Raw genomic sequence first — 16,425 nt, 5'->3', positions numbered from 1 at the left:
ATGTTTGCTCTTTGACACTTGTTTAAATGTACTTTTGGTCTGGGAGGAGGGATAGCAGCCACTGACTTTCATCTCAGTTGATGTAGTCTTCTTCTTAATTTCATATTTGTAATCTCTTTACATAAATCCAGAGTGAATGCAAGCTCTTTTCTTCCCCTGTTTTAAAGCATTATTACTTATTCAAAAGGATTTCTGCAGTCAATTTCTATTTCAAAGGCTCTTGACATCTGTTGCTGCATAGCAAGAAATAGAGAGCTCTAAATGAATTGGCAATAGCACCTCTAATGAGAGTCAACTGTGAAGGTATTGTTACAGCTCAGCCACAACGTACATTGCAGAGGTATTTCTGATTGTTAATGTACAGCATGAACTCACCTCCAGATAAGAAAGTGTCACACTTTCCTCAGCTTTCTGACAAAGGCATCAACCTGTAGCTTAGCAGTATTTGGGGAACTGCCTACTGAGTATGCATAGAACAAATCCCCCCAGGTCCACTAGACTAAGTATTGCTGACCTAGTATTTCGTTTGGCCAAAGTGTTCACTGTTTTTCATCATTTCCATGTCATAGCCTTCATTCTTGAGTACATCTGGCAGCACTTCCTTCAAATGTAACAATCAGTTATCATTTTCAGATCACTCTTCTAGTCCACTGATTTGTTTGTATGTCTGTTTTAAGCACCTTTGTAATGAAATTTAGTATTTTGTCTAAACGAGCTTCTTATGTCCATAGAAATTATTGCAAAGCAGCGAAACTAAAGTGGCAGTATTTCATTGTAAAAGTGAAGGTGTGAATGCAGTTTTTAAACATAGAAACTGTTACTTGATCATTGAAAAATAGAAGCAATGGATTTGAATTTTCTCGTGCTGCTTGAAAATAAAATACATCCAGCCTATTTAAAGCTGTGTCTGCTCAAAAAGCTGTGCTTTGAGGAGGTAGTCCCAGCAGAACACACCAATTTTGATGTCGGTAGCTGCTTGTGATGCACTGTCGATCCATTTGAGACTTGTCTTCTGTTTAAACTGATGGTGGCTTAAAGTCTTCAGTAGGTCACAGGCATCTTGTGCAGCAGTCAGAGCTTCAGGTAGGGCTGTGATGTTCTCAACTATTTAGCCTCAAAGATTTAGCTTCAAGATGGTGCGTGGTTCACTGGGGTGCTGAGATCTAGTTGTGATGCAGAGCCAATAATTGCTGCACTTTTCTCTCTCTACAATAGCAGCCTATTCATAAAGATTGATTTTAAAACTGCTGCAGTCGCTGCAGCTGCACCAAGGTAAGCATGATTTGGCAAGTTACTGCTTCCAGTTGGAAGAAACTAATTGAATCTGAGTAACATTCAGATGTGGATTAGATAAAGTTTCTGTTGGAAAAACTGTTGAATTTTATTTATTTTTTTTTAAATACTCGTATGCAAGTAGTTGTTCAAACATACTAAATTCACATCATCTTTCTGCAGCACAGTTGTACTTTGTTTAGCTTTTTAACAAGAAGAGTAACATAGAAGTAGAGAATTCATAAAAAGCAGAAATATGTAATGGTTATGTGATAGGATGAAAGACAGAAGGAATTCCTTCACTCTGTTTTTTGTCCTTAATTATTGTAGTAGAAGAGAGAGAGCTTGAAAAAAAAGTAGGCATAGAGCTTTAGCTCTGTGATGTTTCTGTTCTTGTCCTGTTCCTTGTCAAACACTGCACGTACCAGTAGGACTCTCAAACTGGGAGATGGGTCACTTCTGTCAGTGCCAGCGTGGTGGTGGATTTAGTATGATTGTTATTCCCAAAGTGATGTGATCCATGTGTATGACATGGCACAGAGATGGCTTCATCTTGGCTGCAGCAGTGTTAAGTTTAGCTGTTTTGTTGAGCTCTTTATTGCTGCTGGGATTCCAAGTGGTCTGACTGTGGGCGTTTGATAGAAAGTACAATTGTTGTTACTTCACTCAGATCCTTCATTACTGACAGTAGTTCATTACAGATTCGTTACCCTTGTGCCCACCCCATCTTTATCATAGGATCATAGAGTGGCCTGGGTTGCAAAGCAGCACAACGATCATCTGGTTTCAGCCCCCTGCTGTGTGCAGGGTCACCAACCAGCAGACCAGGCTGTGTGAAAAATTTCCTCTTTCCTTCCACATCCAAGTTCCTGGCTTTATCAGCCTCTTCCATACCTGAACTTGGAGGTGTGCGAAGATGCACAGATTTTCTGTGAACTGCCTCCCTGGATTTTATTCAGGCTGCTGTTTTCCTCCAGGCTGTAAGCTCTGCCTTGCTTTACAAGTTCTTGATCAGTGCTGCAGAAGTGATGTGGTAACAAATATGGAGCATATGAAAGGGGAAATAATGTGAAGTACCAGGCAGAGCTGTAGAGCTTCTTTAAAAAAATTACCAGTAATTGCTCATGAAAGTTAACTTACCCCTCTAATGTTCTCTGTACAGTTTGACACAATTGGCTGCCCTAATTTTGACTATTCCCCTTAGAACAAAAATTAAGCTTTCAATTAGGCACGCAGTTAAACAACTGTAAAAATAAGTGGATGCACTAAAAGTGTTGGTAGAGTGTTCTTTTATTATTTCAGGTACAGGGAATTGAAATTACATAGGACTTAAAGGTATTTCTATCAGAAAAAAAAAAGCAAACTTTTTGCAAATATAGGACAGCTTGAGGACATAAGGAATCATTAGAACTTGTATGTAAATGTACCTTGTAGTCAAGTAGAGGTTGAGTAGGCTAGCATTAGGTTGAAGCTTTGTAGTGAGATACTGTTTTAGGACTCTTTGAAGGCTTTAATCATCACTGCTCTATTTATAAAATGAGAGCTGCATTTTTTCAGCCGCTGTCTTTGTTCCCACTGCAGTCGAATTCGACCACTGGCGACCATTTCCAGGCGTGTGACAAGGCTTTGCCTGCAGTTTCCTCCTCTAATAATGAAAAGGAACAATTCAGACTAGAGATTCGCATTTGCCAGCTGCTTTTGTCTGTGGTCAAATACTGACTGCAGCATCTAGTGGTATAAGTGAGCTGACAGTAAGCACGTCTGACCAAGTCACAGCACTGACACCTGACTAGTCTTGTCCTTAAGTACTGCATTATTAATTTTAAATAAGCTACCACACAGGCTTACACCAAACTTGTTCTAAGGAGTACAAAATGCAGACTAGCAGGAAGTCCCTCTGCATTTCAGAAGATGTCTTTAGCTGGTCCCATGAAGCAGAGTGCAATTCAGTGCACTGTTTGAACCTACCACACTTTTTTAGGGCAAGAGATCATGCATGAGATCTTAAACTTGAATTGAAAGTTCCCATTTAACAGAACGCACCTGCCGTGCTCCTTCCCTAGCTGCAGATCATCTACACTTGAAATTAAAGCATGTCTTGAGCCTAAGGCTGCTGTAGTAGCCCTCGATGAAGCAGGCTACTGCGAGGACGATCCCCAGAATGAAGCATTCCGGTCAGGCTGCAGTGAACAAGATACCTCCACCATTTTTGCCAGAGGTCTGTGGTTCTCCAAACATTACAAATCAGCAACACTGTTCTCATTTGTGCACCATTGGACCAACTTGTAACTGGTGCTCCAGGTAACAGTAACGCGCTACCAGCGGGAGCACAAGTCGCTCCTCCCTTCTTGCCTAAGCAATTCAGGCAGCAGAAGAGCTGATGAAGCAGTAAATGCCAACATCTAATTTGTCACCTTCCTTAAAGTTAGTAGTTTGCCTCTTTCTCTTCACTAGCCAGCATTACTTGTCCTGTAAATCCTTACATTCCACAAAACACCATGACTGGAGATGTGTCACTTTACAGAAGTCTTAGTGGAAGTTTCAAGTTCTGTGTAATGCTGGAAATTAGGTACACAGGTCCAAGTTTTCCGTAGCTTAACTATCTGAAATAGCTTTCAATAAATTAAGAGATACTGTTTGAGGGTGAGGGAGAGGGCGTAACCGTGTCAACTTCAAGCAGAAAGCACACCCAAACTCGGTTGGATTCAGTCTTTTTTAATAAATTAATGTCATTCAAAATACAGTGCCAGAACATGATGCAACTGAACATGCTAGTAAGGTTTGTCATGAAGCACCTGTGTTCATGTTAGGCTGGCGGTGCCCCGCTACTGCTAGTGGTTCCTGGGATTAATGCCGGAGCAGCACGAGTCATCTGCTCTCCTGCACGCAGAGTACAGGATATTCCTGAACTGGTTGCTTCCCCCCGTCCCCCCGAAGTAAAAAACCTGATAGCTAAGGGATATCTATACACAATCACACTACAGTAATGCTTGTTATTAAATTAACAGAAAATAAAGACCTGGTTAATCCACACTAAAACTTTGTTTTACAATGGAAAAATACATCAGCAGCAGGAAGTAATATACATGAGCCAATGTTACTGTAATACAGAACGTGGAGGCATTCACGGATTAAAGCTCCACAGAGACCCGCACTATGAGGGCTGACAATTCCTATTGCAAGCCCAGCAACTTAAGTCCACACCTGGTAAACTACCAGCTGCTTGGAAGACCTGTATTCTAAACAGACAGGTATAAGTTTGTGAAAATAGAGTACATGCACCTAATAGTACAGCTTGACTGAACCTGCAGTCATCTTGCCCTGCACATTACAATACAATGGAAGATCTACCCTTCCTACTGCAGGTAGATCCATGGGATTTGTTTTTGTTTGTTTTTAAATGGCATTACTATACCAACATGGATACTAGTATTAAGTGCAGCACAGTCCCTTAATTAGGCCACACCAACAATTATATAACTAGCACTTGATTAGAACACCCAGAAGTAGTTCAAATATAACTGCAAGGTACTTTCAGAAGAGTTGTGATATCATCCTAGAAACAGTAAATACTTTTTTTTTTTTTTTCTGAAGCTAGTTTTCCTGAAACAGGCTTTACAGAACTAGAAATTAATTCTTTAGACAAGTCAGATGACTAAGATCATGATATACATACATGTTTCTCAATTATCAGATAATATTATTTCAGATTATGGAAGCATACCAGCTTATTTCATCAATTCATACTGAACTGCTGCAAGTATTTGGTAGGGCATAAAAATACAACTCAAGAAGGACCGATTGGACATTCTTCTTCCCAGACTTCTCACAATCATTTATTTCAAGGTAACCATACACTGAATGGGTCGCGCAGTTTAATTCTGGAGCTGTACAGGTGGTAAAGTAACCATCTCCCCATCCAGATCAAATTCATCCGCTCCATCTGGTGAGAAGAGATACGTTGGAGGTTTCCAGGGGGACTCTTCGAGGCAAGATGGATACAGCTTTCCTACAGTGCACCGGAAGTCCTTGCCCAAGTCCCACAGCACGCGTTCCGATATGTGCTGCCTTAGAAACCAGCGATCGAGTTCCAGGTCGTACTGATAGGTGGCATACCTCGCTCTCTCGTTCATGTGGGTTTCTCGTATGAAGACACACAAGGAGTTGGAGATGACAACGGCTCTCACGCACGGGTCAGAATAGCGCTTGGCAGGGATATTAGCCGCCATTCTCCATTCGTTTTTATTCACGTCGTAGATCTCCACAGTTACGGAAGACCCGTCCACAGTACTGCTTGGGAGCCTTATGCCAGAGTTGCTGGCGATGTGGAGTCCTCCGATGTAGAATATTTTATCGCCAAAAGCGGCAGCTGAAGCAAAACATCTGCTTGTTTGTCGCATAGCCATTTCTACCCAGGCATCTGACCTGGGAAAGTAACAGTACATCAAGTTGTGTGCCATGACGTAAATGCAGTTGTGAACTGCTACCGCCGTGCTCCACTGCCACGCGCAGGGCAGCGGGCTCACCATGGTCCACTCGTCCTTTTCTGTGTCATATCTTTCGACCGTTCTCCTGTTGAGCTCTCCGCCGACGCTGTCGCCTCCAATTGCATAGATGTATCCTTCACAGCAGACCAGGGACGGCTTGATACGAACAAAGAGCATCGGTGTCTTTGGAAACCAAGTGTTTTGCTGTGCATCAAACCAGTAAAAGCAATTCACAGTTCTGAAGGCAGCCTGGAGCTTGCTGCTTTTACTGTGATTGGTTTTCGCGTTTTTCAGAGGAACTTGCCCCCCTGCTATATAGATGTCATTATCGGGAGTTACAAGTGTTCCAACCTTATGCAAGTCAGCAGGAGGATTGCAGAGCTTGTAAACTTTCTCTGCCTGTGGGCTGTAACAGACAGAAGAATAAAGACTACCGGGATTTTCAGCAGCAGCTTCAATGAATATCATCATCTCCTCTTTTGTCATACCAAGCCTGGGCTTGAAAAACTTGGGCATAGATTTGTACAGTCCTTGTACCACCACAGACTTATCATTGGGCGGTAAGCCTTGAAACCAGGCTCTCTGTGTTACTTCTGAAAGTGCATCGATTCGGATTTGGCTAAGAACAGAGGACAAATACTGCGACCGTGATTCCGTGTTGTACTCCAGCCACAGCATAGCGGCTTCACGAACCGTCTCCTCCTTTTCCACGTTCAAGTTGTCACTGCTCAAAATATCGATCAGCAGATCGTGTGACAGCTGCATGAAAGCCTCCTGGTGGTACACAGCTGTGAACTTGTGCTCCACCATTCTCTTAGCGCTCTGCTTTAACTCTTCACAGCTGAAGAGATCGGCAAAACTTAACAGGCGCACACAATTCTCTGCATTGATCTTTTTGATTAAGTACTCTCTGCACCGTTGTAACACATCATCTACCTGTAATGCAAAAAGAAAAGAATTCAGTATTGCCACAGACAGTTTGTTCTTTCTCTTTCCATCAGCAGGCGAAAGTATTTGTGTTTTGGGCTAAACAGCAGAGCTTAGGCCTGGAATAACATAATATACACAAAAACACAGCAGTGACTCAATGGTTTCATGCAGATTTTGTACGTTACATTACGATGGCTGTTTGAGAAAGTAATTACCCAAGTGTTGCACGCTGTTCCGCTGCCACCCTCCAGAGGGCCAATAAAGCAAGGAGGGATGAGTACATGAAACGTATCTGGCAGGCAACTGCTGTCTATCTATACTAAGTAAATTGAACAAGAGTATTCTGAAGCTTCTAAAACCTAACAAGTCAAAGAAGAAACAGTTCCGAAATCAAAGCAGTTACTTCACACAAAGTAAAGCACTCCTACCTGTAAGAAGCAGGCAGTTTCATACAGCTGTTCTACTGTGCTGTCACTTATTGCCAAGTTACCCGTGTATGCGTACGTTATTATAATTTGTAAAGTGGCTGCATCCACATTCCTCAGGTGCACGTGTGTTTGTTTGCTTTCACTTAGCCCACTCATGAACATAGCTCTGAAGAAGAACACACACATTAAGACAAGAACCATCAGTAAACAGTCACTTCGTAAGTCTTCAGTGATTACACTCTAAAAGGTAAACAGGTTTTTTTGGTTGCCTGTTTACAGATTTTTCCTTGGGCTACCATCCAGTATTAAAGCACTCGTACTGCACATTTGAAAAATACCATCAGTGCCTTCTGTAGAATTATTTCATATCTATCTATCTATATATGCAAACTAATCTGTGTCAATAGGCAGAGAACTAATGAATTGCAAGCTTTCTCCGTTAACTGAAAAGAAGGAAGAAACACACTCCAGCATGTGCTGCTTAAAGATAAGAAGTGATTTTAGATTCTAAAATGAAAAGAAACAGCTCAGCCCATTGCATAAATGTAAGCTGTACCAAAAGTGTGCTCCTCTGAGAGGATGAGAAAGTCAGAGAAAGGAGCAAGCATCAGCACTCTGTGAAGCTTTTATGTACCGTTCACACTGTACAGTAAATTCAAGATTGTAGACAAAAAATGAACCAAGGGCAGGAAAAAAAGATCCTTAAAGAATCTCTATTGCACCTTCCCAAAAAGCAGAAAGGCAATTATTAATAGTTATATGATAAACTCAGCTTCAGTTTCTCTATATTTTGAACTGGTAAGGAAACCAGATCTGAGAGGAGTCTGAAGGAACAGTGGTGCACCCTGTACTCTGCCTGCAGCTGCAGAGGTGAAGGCAGCATGGAGATGCACTCCCCAGGCAAAGCCATTTCAGCAGCACCTGGCACAAAGGCAGCACCCACTGCCCTCCTCCTGCCCCAACTCAATCTCTGTCCTCTTCTAAGCTCCTTAACTTGGGCAACCTTGTGTTTTAGGTGGAACCACTGGCCACGTGAGCATCTCAACTTGCCAGGCAGCTTTTTAAAGCTAAGCAAGACGCTTAAAGAACACCAAAGAGACTGCTCATCATAGAAACTAAGGGGGCAGCTGTTACAGAACCTGGCTGCAGAGCACGCCTACACACAGCCAAGCAGCACGTGCCCAAGCTGTGCAGTCGTAGCAGTGCTCGAGCACAAAGCTGGAAGGTAAGCTTGCTGCTTACAGGATGGCTGGATCACTAAGAGATGCCTTTCGGCTCTTCCCCCTCTCCCCGCAGCCTCTTTCAGGACTATCAATTTTTCATAAGAAGGCTAAATTTAGGAACTAAACATCTTTTTGTAAACCAAAGCAGAGGAAAAAAAAACAGAATATGACAAAACCACGAGCTCAATGCTTCTTTCAACCAGCGCCAAAACCTCATTCCATAAATAATAAAAACACGTATGAATAAGAGATCTGACTGCACATTCTAATGCTTCACACTGCATGGACTCGTGACAGCTTTCCAACCTTATGATTAGAGCCACCCACACTAAGTCTGGCCACTCTTCCAGTGGCTGTGATTTTATAGACAGTTGGAACTGTGTCATCTGCAGAAGGCCAACAGCAATAATCATTATCTAGTGATTACAAAATACTTGCTGCTAAAAACTGTATCAGATTCATCTGAAATGAAGAAAAATGAACACAAACAATAGCTGGGACAAAAATTTGTGAGAATAATTAATCCTGGAATAGCTTCCCAAATTAAAAGCTACACTACTGCATGACTCTCAGGCTTCACCGCTGAGCAGAGGGGAAAAAAAACAAACGGATGATTTAGAAAAGGAAGGCACGAGCTTGCACAGCACTCCCTCCTTACAGCAGACTTCTGCTGAGAAAACAGAGATGAACATGGCAATGACACTTCCACAGCCAAGTCTCAACGACCTGTAGGCACCTCATCTTGGGGAACAACATGGTTAAGTATGAAGAGTAAGAAGTTCGTTAAGATTGAAATCAACTCCCTGAAGAATACTACCATTGCAGATGTGATTTTCCTTTCACACCTCCTGTCGAAAACTCCAAAATAAGTCACAAGATGCTGGAAAATGTATGTTACTCTTCTGATGTAATATATATATATATATTTAACTTTCTCACCTCACTCCAAAACATTCTGCAACACATTATTTGTGACTCAGTTAACCTCAACTACACACAGAAGCAGATACCTCAGATTCTCTTCAATTAAGGAGCCCTGATTTGAATACTTACCTGAAGTATGAGCTGCATGTTGCAAGAACCATCTTATGGCAGGGAAATTCCGTACCCTCCACAATCAATACTATGTCAGTTAGCAACTGCTGTTCATAAAAGAACTTTAACTGCTCCAGCAAGGACACAGCATATTCGCTATTTATCTGCTTCTCGTCCTGGGTAGACATGACTGTATTCCATTAATATTTCCAGGACCAGAGAGAAAAGTGAAGATCTTTTTGCCAGATAAAGGCCAGCTGAGCGTTTCTGAAGTCAGTTCAGAAGTGATACCGATCAAACAAAAAGGCAGCGTTATCTTTGCCAGCTGGATCAATGCTCCAGACTTTGACCTACGTTAGGTCATCATTCTTTGACGATGGCACAATACGTCCAGAGACTTTCAAGAGTGTCTGCAGGGCTCCTGGAGAGATTGATAACGATGCGGGAAACGAATCGGCAAAAGCGAAGGCTGAGGTAGGTTCTGTGGTAACATCTCGTGATCAGTGGCTGCACTTGAGGGACTGAAAGCAGGAAAATAAAACTGATTTACACACAAGCACTTTTCCATTTCCTTTTTATAGCTACCCATTAAAACTAACTGTCTAACAGACTGATTTCTAGTTTGTGCATATTGCTTGCATGAAAACAAAGAAAAACAACAAAAAAAACAGAGAAAAGCAGGAGAGCTTGTATATGAATTCTCAAGATCTCAACCCATAAATTAAGATACTTTCTTTTGTCAGCACAGCTTTTAAGGCTACAGAACTAAAACGAGGCTCAGGAAGAGTAATCCTCTGGCAGGAATCACCTGGTTTTCCCACCAGCTCTGCCTGCGTGTTCCCTTGGAGCACAGCTAAGGCAGCTGCTTTCCCTGCAGTGAGAGATGCGGCTGTTCTGTGTGTTGGTACATTTGTGTCTACTCAGAGCTTATTGGCCCCAGGCCTGCTAAGAATACAAACACCATTTCTTCAGCATCCCATCGCTTCCCAACTGAACTCTCAGCACCAAAATCCACCGGTTTCCTTTTCCACCTCTGACATTCTACCACAGAACAACAAGAAACAAAGCTAAGGATTTAAAAACCTAACAAGCATGTTCCCAGTGTTTATTTGATTAATCACCCCTGTGCAGAAGGGCTTCATGCATTTATGTTCCACTTATTTTTTTCTCCTGCACAACTTCCAAACAAGCAGGTACGTGTGACACTGCGAGCAAGAGGAAAGAAAAACAAGGAGAGAATGGGAGCAAAGGGATGCAGGAATAGCAGAGGTCACAAAAAGGTGTAGCTGTAAGAGTAACGACCAGAGGCTACCAAGGTCTGCTTTCCTGTTTGAACATTTCTGTTTCTCTTTAAAAGAGGTTGATTTTTTTTTTTTCCCCTCCTTTTACCTTCCACCTGAACACAGACATGCAATTAGGATGGGAGAGTTGTGACAGTAAAATATTACCATAAAGGACCCCAGAGTACCTATCTATCACATGTATATCTCCACATTCATTTAATGCTGCACTGTTCTACATTCCCAAACTGAGGAACAACTTATCTAATGCCATCACTTCCATGGCAGTTCATGAACAACACATGAAATACATTTACTTGAAATGGCACATTTCAACTTCCATCCAAATGCTGAGATTTAGTGTAAGATGAATACCTGCCAGCCATACCAGAGATCTGCTGTTTCAACCTGTAACACCACTCAACAGCAGCAGTCTGACAGGTAATTAAAGCCACTTCAATTACCACAAACTTAATGTAGATCTTTTTTTCTCCTCCCCTTAGCAAATGTACACAAACAAGAATCTCTAACTTTTAGGTATCCCTGTTATTTAACCAGAAAAGTCAAAATAACGAAAACCAATATTCACTGTTTGTTCCAATGAAACCAGTTAATTGTTAAAAAGTAGAAAAGGGGGTTAATATTTGGAGGAAGAGGAAGGAGCAATTACTTTCTGATGAAATAACTGATATCACCATGAATGCTTTACTTCACATCCTAAATTTGCAAGTGCAGTTAAACACTGAGGTCACTGAAGCAGATGCGCATCACGGAATTTGCTTATCTGAAGCAATGACTTTTTGCCTCAAGTCGTGGCTTCTTTTCCCCGAGTTCCCAAGCACTCCATCTGTACGCTGCTGCCCACTACCCTGGCTATCTGATAACAGCTAAACGTGCAACCTAATCCATTGACAGATTCTGCACTGAACTTTAAGTGGCTACAGAGGCACACGGACTTCCTAAGCGTGTCAGGCCCACAGAAATAAATAGCACAGGGCCCTGCTGGGATCCGGGGTCTCTGCAGCATTGTTTTTCCTGGCTTAGGAGTAAAGTCTCACAGTACAGGCTGGGGCATTAAGCTGTGCTCAGGCAGAACATCAGTACTGCTGGGCTTTACTCAAAGAAAGTCAGCTCCAAAAGCTTCCTGTTCTGATGTGATTTTCAATAACAAACCTCCAGGACAAGCAAGGGAAAGAACACAACTTCAATGCGAGCTGTTTCAGTCATCATATAGCAGAACCCATCCTCGGATCCCATGAACAAACTGATGTACACCACCCAGTGTAAATACATTTTTGGCAACGTGGCTGACAGTTATGACTAAAAAAGCAGACCTGTTCAACAGAAGACCAGATGAAACTGTGAAATTAATTACTATAAATAGCTAGAACATTTGAGCATGACCCTCAGTGGCAGAGAAGATTGAGGAGATGCCAGGAGTCTCGTTGCAGAACACGTATGTGACCTGAATCACCTTTAGACTGTAAATTCACAAAGCTGGACTCTAGTTTCCAGCTGATCCAGCACTCTCTCCCATGATGTGCACTGGGGCTTCTGTTCATAAAACACAATACATACTTCATTTTCCCCGTCCATGCTGAGTTCTTGCTGCTAGAGATAACCATTGGCTAAAGAACAAACGTCTGTGTGTGGCACAAGGTCATATCCCACTCCCTCCTAGAGGAACCGTATCAAACTCTCAGGAAAGCAACTCACCCAGGGTCTAAACAATCACAGAATAGTTTGGGTTGGAAGGGACCTTTAAGATCATTTAGTTCCAACCCTCTGCTATAGGTTCTACAGCAGGCTGCTCACAGCTCCATCCAGCCTGGCCTCGAGCACCTCCAGTGAGTGGGCATCCACAGCCTCTCCAAGCAGCCTGTTCCATCTGACCACCTCACAGTAAAGAATTTCTTCCTATTATCTAGTCTAGATCAACCCTCTTCCAGTTTAAAATCTCCATATCCTTACTCTGAATCTCTATTCTAAAGTGATCAGTACTTCAGTATTCATTTGCTCAAGTGAAGTGAATTTGTTCAAAACACCCCAGACTACCTAGATCTGAAGAGTTCAAGATGGTTTTGAGAGATGAATTCACTTCAAAGGTTAAGAAACTGAGACACTGCAATAAGAATCAGCACATCCAAAGGAAAACTTGTAAGAGGCTCCATCCTCCCAGGTCCCAGCCTACTGCCACAGCACTGAGCTTGGTTGGCACACAGCTCATAAATCACAGCTAACTGAAAAATGGTGACACTGATGTTATCAGCGTGACAGGATGTCTGCACAGCTACCGTCCTGTGGTTCTAGCAGCCACACAGATAGGCACTCCTGACTTACAGATGCAAAGATTTACAGTTGGCATACTGCCCTGAAGCGAAGATGGCAGAATAGAAGGTCCCCTCAATTCAGCAACGTGACCGTTTTGTGCTGGTAAATCCTCAGAAGTGAGCTGGCTAAAGCAGGACAGCGGGCGGCTTCTGGAAGGCTGCTGCAGTACAGACTGCAAAGTGCAGCACTGTCAGCCAGAGAGCCAGAGCAAGTCCCTGTCAGGATGGACAGAACCATGGAGCAACAGACAGGTAAGAGGGTGAAAGTAATTACTCTTTTTGCTGCAGCAATTGTGATGAGGTGGCTTTCACACTTGCTCACGTACTTCACATCTGAGCTGGGCCATTTGAAGAGTTAGTCATCAGATGTTAATGAGTTATGGGACAAGCTATTAATCGCTTTCCTGGAATCTGTTTCTCTTCTGAGGTCAGACAAAGATTAATGAACAGACACATCCTGCACTACACACTGTACAAATGCTGTCCTACGGTTCAATTTGTATTGTAGGAAAAAATACTAATTTCCAGCTTCACTAGCAGGAAGATGAGATATCTAGATACAATATTTTTCAATTAAATTTACTTAACTAAATCTTCCTTAAAAAAAAAAAGGCTCTATTTTCTCCAAATTATCTATATACCTACTTTGCCCTTACACGTACTTCACCTTACTTTCCTGGACAGCCAACTTACTTGACTTAGATTTAAGTAATAAAAAGATTTAAACACTCTATTTGTGGACTTTCCATCAAATTCCAATTCCCATCTAAGTGCAGCTTCATACAAATCACAAGTAAAAACCTGTCTAATGAAGTGAGTCATTCACTATTTTTAACCTAATGAAATGTCAGAATTAAGGACTGCACAACCGTACGCCAAACTATACAAGCACTCAATTGTGCAGGGTGAGCAAGGGAAGCACTATGTATCAAAGCACCTACACTGGGTTAGGATTAGCAGTACACTGAGTTACAAAGCAATGTGTTTTCAAGATGATTATCCCAACTAATGGCGAAAGGGAATACAAGTACTAAAAATGATTAAAATCAATTATTTAAATCAATACATCTAGCCAACTGATCTCAAAGATAGAAAGGGAAGAAAAAGAGGCGTTGGAAGCTCTGGATTCCTGAGTAATGTATCAAGTTTGCATCCTTGGCAGCGAAAATGAAATAGGTAATTGATGAGGCAAGATGTTTTCCTCTTTTCTAAAGCTATCAAAGTTATCTTTGAAAGCACTGTTGTCCAGAAACCTGAGGACACCAAGAAGATTCTAGTAAGTCAAGAACGTGAAATCTCACAAAAACAAAGGACTGATTTATTCTTACTGTGTTATTAATCCCAAAAACTGCTGCCCACTTGGAAGCTTGCACTGTTTTCCATACATTACCACAGGGAAGCAACTCACAAGTTCAAGGCAGGTGAGCTGTCTGGAACTGGAGAGAAGCTAGAGCCTGGAAGTGCCAGACACCACGCTAAGAACACGTTTGGTCACAATGCACTCCTCAGCATCAGTTTCTTTCCTGTTTTTCTGCTCCTAAAGGAAGTCGCGCACTAAAGGAAATACCTGCTCAGAAATAAAATTAACATGAGATAAACCAGCAGCTTCACTTGGCAACTGGGCTTCCGTGTTGAGCGCAGGTAGTTTCCATCCCCAAGGGCATTTCTGTTTCGTGGAAAGACCTGGCCTCCCTCAGAGAATTAACCTTTGAAAATAAGGGGGCCAAGGTGCCTCCAGCAAGGCCAGCCATGTACCATCAGGGTATGGAAGTGTGTTGACATCTCGTTTCTTTTTCTCCCCTTTGAACTCTGGTATGTTTTTCTGAAGAACTGAAACTCCAAACAGCTAAGTACATCATTCCCTGAACGTCACCATATCCCAGCAATTACTTAACTGCAAACTCAAGCATTTGTACGTTAAGATATTAACTCTACTAACAAATGCAGTTCAACTAACCACGAATTACTTCCTGAAAGGCTAGAGACATAAAACGGATACTTGTTTAGCCATGTGAAGTTTATTCTCAACACGCAACTGTTACTGAATTAAGGACGAGACATTTTGGGATCATGGCCTGTTTCACAGTCACATGACCAATATCAAAAATCCGTGTTATAAAAGGAACCGAACTACAACCACATCCAAAGTTCAATCAAAACAACTAAGCAGCAACATCCTATTCTCAGCTCTGCTCTGTTTCTGTACGGCGCTGGTTGCACAGCACTGTGTATAACTGGCCCCTTTTACTCCACACGCAAAAATAACTCGGAAAGATGTGCAACATCCGTAATCTCAGTCAAGTTCTACACACCTGAGTACTCTGAAATATCAAACGTTAAGAACTACCTGCTCCCCCAAGTTCAGCTTTTGATAAGAGTTCTGAGTTGATGACATACCTGAAGGTTTTCTAACGCACATCTTCAGAGAACTCACGTGGACACAGCCCTCGCTGGGCTCACACTAGAGCACAATCTTACAGCTCTGCTACAACCACAAAGCCAAGCCTTAGCTTCGCATGGAAAGCTCTTAAGGCCGCAGATGCCAACCACAACGCAAAGCCGTTCCTACATCACGGTTAGAAGTCGCTCCAGAAGCAGCAGATAGCTACCCTGCTCGTCACAACAAACGCTGGAAAATCTGAGGCGCGCAGATGGCTGATTCCGCAGCTCTTTTACAGTCTCTACTCGGTCCCTATTTAGCCCGTAAAACTTCACCGACACCCGTTCACCTCCTTCAGATCCAAGCACAGACAGCCGGAGCGCAGCCGCGGTCACGGCAGGTGCTGACACCGTACGTGTGCGGAGCGCGGGCCGAGGCGGATGGGCACCGGGCTCGGGAACGCCAGCGCCGTCCGCCCTTCCGAGCAGCTCTGCGGGCAGCGAAGCCCCGAACGCGGCCTCCACCGAGGAGCCCCACAGCCGCTCTTCCCTCGGCGGCACCCAGGAACGAAGCATCCCCGCCAGCGGGGCGCTCCGTGCCGCCGCACCGCGAGCGGCCCTACGGGCGGCCGCCGGCCGCCTCCCCGCCCGGCCCCACCTCGCCTCCGCGCCCGGGCTCCACGGCCGCAGCGCCGGCCGGGAGCGGCCGAGGGTCGGCGGGGAGCCGCGCCCAGGCTCGGGGAGAGCCAGGCCGCCGCGCGGGCCTCCCGCTTCCAACGGTTCCTTCCCCCCCCCCCCGCCCGGCCCCTGGGAGACGGGAAGCGGCTCGGATACCGCCGTCCCGCCGGACAAACCTCCGACGGCCGCGTCCTCATCCGCCTCGGCGTCCCGAGCGCGGGCGGCCAGCGGGCCGGGGAAGCGGGGGCGGAGGATCCGGTCTCGCCCGGGCTGCGGAGGCGGCGGCCACCCGGCGCGCAGGCGCGCTGCCCTCCGCCGCCCGCCGCTCAGCCCCACAGCATCACCGCCGCTCGGCGGCCGTTACGACGCGCCGCGCGCGGCCG

At 43.9% G+C, this 16,425-nt stretch overlaps 1 protein-coding gene across 2 annotated transcripts; it reads right to left on the bottom strand.

Annotated features, from left to right (window-relative positions):
* Nucleotides 1–3,971: 3,971 nt before the first annotated feature.
* KBTBD2 (kelch repeat and BTB domain containing 2) lies at nt 3,972–16,351 on the bottom strand. Of its 2 annotated transcripts, none has more exons than XM_052692655.1 (4): nt 16,219–16,351; nt 9,394–9,896; nt 7,118–7,283; nt 3,972–6,695 (listed from the first exon to the last, which is right to left on the bottom strand). In XM_052692655.1, the coding sequence occupies exons 2-4, from the start codon at nt 9,561–9,563 to the stop codon at nt 5,148–5,150; spliced, it is 1,884 nt and encodes a 627-aa protein (XP_052548615.1). In that variant the 5' UTR covers nt 9,564–9,896; nt 16,219–16,351; the 3' UTR covers nt 3,972–5,147. The 2 variants fall into 2 exon arrangements, with proteins under 2 accessions (XP_052548615.1, XP_052548616.1); XM_052692656.1 differs by lacking the exon at nt 16,219–16,351 and adding an exon at nt 14,394–15,816.
* Between the last annotated feature and the right edge of the window lie 74 nt (nt 16,352–16,425).

The sequence above is a fragment of the Tympanuchus pallidicinctus genome, unplaced genomic scaffold, assembly GCF_026119805.1.
Source record: "Tympanuchus pallidicinctus isolate F22 unplaced genomic scaffold, pur_lepc_1.0 scaffold3, whole genome shotgun sequence".
In the NCBI taxonomy this organism is placed as follows: Eukaryota; Metazoa; Chordata; class Aves; order Galliformes; family Phasianidae; genus Tympanuchus; species Tympanuchus pallidicinctus.
The sequence above is the reverse complement of the archived record's forward strand: the minus strand, read 5'-3'. Positions and strand labels throughout refer to the sequence as shown.